The sequence below is a fragment of the Cebus imitator genome, unplaced genomic scaffold, assembly GCF_001604975.1.
Source record: "Cebus imitator isolate Cc_AM_T3 unplaced genomic scaffold, Cebus_imitator-1.0 Scaffold107, whole genome shotgun sequence".
NCBI lineage: Eukaryota > Metazoa > Chordata > Mammalia > Primates > Cebidae > Cebus > Cebus imitator.
Window position 1 is genome coordinate 1,244,476 of NW_016107422.1, and position 4,681 is coordinate 1,249,156.

Consider the following 4,681-nt stretch of genomic DNA (forward strand, 5'->3'; position numbering starts at 1 on the left):
AGGGCCCATAAGAATTATACTAAATCTAATCTGCCTGTGTTTTGGAAATGGAACAATAATAATAACTTCCATGTGTTCATGTTCTTCAGAGGACCCTATATGCTATACCAGCATTATATCTTCTCCAGTTTTTATCTATCTATGATAGTAATTTCCATATTAGTTTACTAGGGCTATCATAACAAACTACTATGGACTTGGTGTCTTAAATAACAAAAATTAATTTTCTCACAATTCTAGAAGATACATGTTAAAGATCAAGGTGTCAGTAAGGCTGGCTTCTTCTGAGGCCCCTTCCCCTGGCTTGTAGATGTCCATCTTCTTTCTTTGTCTTCACGTGGTCTCCCCTCTGTGTCCTAATCTCTTATAAGGACACCAGTGTTACTGGATTAAGGCCAACCGTAATGACCTAATTTTAACTTAATTACTTTTTGAAATACCCAATTCCAAATACAGTAATATTCAAAGGTATTGGGGATTAGGATTTCAACATATAAATTTGGAGATGAGGACACAAATCAACCAATAACAACTTGCAGATCTATATATTTAAACCAGACTTCTCTGCAATATCAGACTTTAATATCTTTGTATCTCCTAGGCATCTTTTCCAAAATATTTTATAGATACCTCAGATTCATGAATTGACCTTTTATGTTTCCTCACTCATTGAATGGTGTATTTGATCAAGTGTATTTGATCAGCTACCAATTTAAGAGTCCTCTTAGATTCTTTTAAATTTTTTGCATATAGCACATTTGTTAAAATTAGAACAGCTGGGCGTGATAGCTCACTCCTGTAATCCCAGCACTTTGGGAAGCTGAGGTGGGTGGATCACCTGAGGTCAGGAGTTCGAGACCAGCCTGGCCAACGTGGTAAAACCCCGTCTCTACTAAAAATGCAAAAATTAGCCGGGCATGGTGGTACGTGCCTGTAATCCCAGCTACTTGGAAGCCTGAGGCAGGAGACTGTCCTGAACCCAGGACACAGAGGTTGCAGTGAGCCGAGATTGCTCCATTATACTTCAGCCCGGGCAACAAGAAAGAAACTCCGTCTTGTGGGGCGGCGGGGGGGAACAAAAAAACAGAAAAACAAAAACATTAGAACTAAAACATGTAGCTAGTTACTAAATATTGAGTCCTGCAGCCACAGATTTGCTTTGGGTTTTCATCACCAGTCCATTAGATTGTTATAATTGACTTTTTAATCTCTTGACCACAGTAGGTTTCCCCCATCTCCCCAATTATAGACTTTTCAAACTTAAAAGTTTCAAAAAATACATAGTTAACTGCAGTAAACTCAGAGACCAGATTCTACTTATCAACATTTTCTCAATCTTGTTTTAGGCTTTTTGGAGTGGCTTTATATAATACACATTCATTATCTCACAATTTATGTTGGTCAGGAGTCTGAGGACATTTACTACCTCACAGTTTCTGCAGGTAGGAGTCTGGACACAGTTTAACTGGGTCCTCTGCCTAGGGATTTCATGGCTGCAATGATAGATTCTCCTCAAAGGCCTGAGGAAGGATCCATTTCCAAGCTTGCTGAAGTTGTTAGCAGAATTTATTTTTTTGTGGCTGTAGGATTTATGGTAGCTTTAGTCCATGTTTTTATTCTTTCTATTGTTTGTTCTTCCTTTCTTCTAAAATTCCTTTTTTATTATTTCTGTTTCAAGAACTCTCTTGAGCTGTTCTTTTTAGAGTTGGTCTGCTGGCGACATTTTCTTAGTTTTTCTTTATCTGAGAATTTCTTGATTTATCTTTCATTCCTGAAGGATATTTTCACTGGATATGCAATTCAGGGTTGTTTTCTTTTAGCACTTAAAAATGTGCCACTTCTCTCTGCCTCTCTTGGTACTGATGAGAAATATGCTATTGTTCTGATGGGCTTAGTTTTACAGAGAAGGCATTGATTTTTTTTTTTTTTTTTTTCTGGCTGCTTTGGGGATTTTTTCCTTTGTCTTCAGCTTTTAGAAAATTAATTATGATGTATCTTGGCATGGATTTCTTTGGCTTTATCTTATTTAGGAGTCACTCACATTCTTGAATATGTAGATTTATGTCTTTTGTAGAATTTGAGAACTTTTTAGCTAACATTTGATACATTTTTTCAGCAACTCTCCCCACCTTCTTTCTCCTCTCTTGGAATTCCAATAGCATGAATATTAGACCTTTTGTTATAGTTAGCCAAGTCCCTGAGGTTTTGTTTAGTTTAAAAAATTTTTATGATCATGGTAAAATATAAAATTTACAATTTTAACCATTTTTAAGTATATAGTTCATAGTAGTGTTAAGTATATTCACATTTTTGTGCAGTGTTATCTTCAGAACTTTTTCATCTTGGAAATCTGAAACTCTATACACATTAAACAGCATCTCCTTTTCCATCTGCTCTCAGCCCTGGCGACCTCAATTCTACTTTCTATTAATTTAATTGGTTTAGATACCTCATATAATGGAATCATAGAGTATTTGTGTTTTTGTGGCGGGGTTATTTTACTTAGTGTAATGTCCTCATAGTTCTTCCATGTTGTAGCACATGTCAGAATTTCCTTCTCTTTTTAAGGCTAAATAGTATTCGTTGTATGTATATACCACAGTTTGTTTATCCATTCATCTGTCAATGGAAACTTGGGTTGCTTTTATCATTTCGTTACTGTGAATGTGAGTGCTGCTGTGGACACGGATGTGCAGTTATCTCTTTGAGGCCCTGCTTTCAATTCTTTTGGATGTCTACCAGAAATAAAATTAGTAGATCATGTGATAGTTCTATTTTAAGTTTTTTGAGGAACCACCATATTATTTTCCGTAATGGTTGTACCATTTTACAATCCCACCAACAGTGCACATGGTTTCAGTTTCTCTATATCCTTACCAACACTTGTTACTTTCTGCCTTTTTGATAATAGCTGTCTACTATGGCCTAAATATGTCCCCTAAAATTCATGTTAAGACTTAATCACCAGTATGATAATGTTAAAAGGTGAGGTCTTTAGGATGTGATTAGTGACCTTATAATAGAAGTTGAAGGTAATGTCTAGTCTTTTTTCTGTTTTGCCTTCCGCTATGTGAGGACACAGCAAGATGACACCATCTTGGAAGCAAAGAGCAAGCCCTTACCAGGCACTGAATAATTTAGTAGCTTTGAAATAATTTACTAGCTGCCTACAACCAGTTCTAATACAAACCTATCTATGAAGCACATGTAGAAAGTTCTTTCCTGTTAGAGGCTTTCTAGATACCTTTGAAAAGATACCTTTGAAAGTTTTTAGTAGCATATCATTTGTGAAATTTGAAATAACACTTCATTAGGATAGGAAAATTTCTAGCATAAGGATTGAACACATTAAAATTTGCTATACAAAATTACACATTTGTTTCTACTCATCAGGCTGGCAAAAATTTTAGAAGAGTTTGTAATATTTCTTGCTGTTTTTTTTTTTCATAGCTCATGGGAATGTCTTTAGAAAGCTGACATTCTCTATTCAGATTCAAAGTACATGTTTCATTCTCCGAAATTTCATTTCTGGAAATCTGTTCTATAGAAATTAGAATACCAGTACATAAAAACATATATAAAAGTATGCTTACTGCATCCTTGTTTGTTGTGGCTAAAAACTAGACACAAAGTCTAAAATCAAAGTGTTCAATAGGACAATCACTCAATATATTATGGTATATTCATTTTGGAATATTATGTAGCCATTAAAAGTTACAAATTAGACCTATATAGGTCTAGGTTTCCCTGTGGGTTTTATTGACTGAAAATAAGGTGAATGTGATATGTATGATATGATCCCATTCTTGTAAAACCAGTGATGATGAAAATAGCCCTTTTAAGTATATGTATATGTATATGTGTGTTACATATGTGTACATAGGATAGATGACTATAGGGAAAGTATTTGAGGAACACGCTATAGATTATTAGCTTTGCTTTTGAGGGCTTGAAGAACAAAAGATAAGAAAAAGGCACACAACGGTACACAAATAGGATCAGATTTATCTAAAATTATATATAGTTGGCTATATGTGCAAAGATATTAAATAAAAATAAAAACTGCACACATTTCATAAAAAGTTGTGTATTGTCGAAGCAGGTGGATCACTTGAGGTCACGAGTTCGAGACTGGCCTGACCAAGATGACAAAACTGTCATCTCTACTAAAAATACAAAAATTATCCAGGCATAGTGGTGCAGACCGGTAATCCCAGCTACTCAGGAGGCTGAGGCACAAGAACTGCTTGAACCAGGGAGGCAGAGGTTACACTGAGCCAAATCGCACCATTGCACTGAAGCCTGGGTGACAGAGGGAAACTCTGTCTTGAGGGAAAAAAAAAGTTGTATATTATGTAAATGGAGAGGGAAAGAGTTGTTTTAGAAAACTGCAAAATGCTTGATTTTTGGGAATTAAATACATGTGTAATTTTGTTTTGTTTTGCTTTTGTAGTAATTCCTTTGACTGAAGATGTTCTCTTAACATTAGGAAAAGAAGAGGTAAGTCACTCAATAAATTTGTAGTAACCCCAAATAATTTCCAACTGTTTAAAATAAGTTCATGACATAAGAAATAGGATGAAACCACTCTAAAACCATATTAAATTTTCCACTTTTTAAAAGTTATGTTTTATTGAACAGAATATTTTTTAAAGATTTGAATTTTTTTTTTTTTTTTTTT

The 4,681-nt window shown here is 34.8% G+C and overlaps 1 protein-coding gene across 1 annotated transcript in view; it reads left to right on the forward strand.

Moving 5' to 3' along the window:
* Nucleotides 1–4,681, forward strand: part of CENPK (centromere protein K) — a 47,958-nt gene that overhangs the window by 18,756 nt on the left and 24,521 nt on the right. The window contains exon 5 of the mRNA XM_017537832.2: nt 4,454–4,500. Coding sequence (XP_017393321.1) covers nt 4,454–4,500 — 47 coding nt within the window. The remainder of the gene's footprint in view (nt 1–4,453; nt 4,501–4,681) is intronic.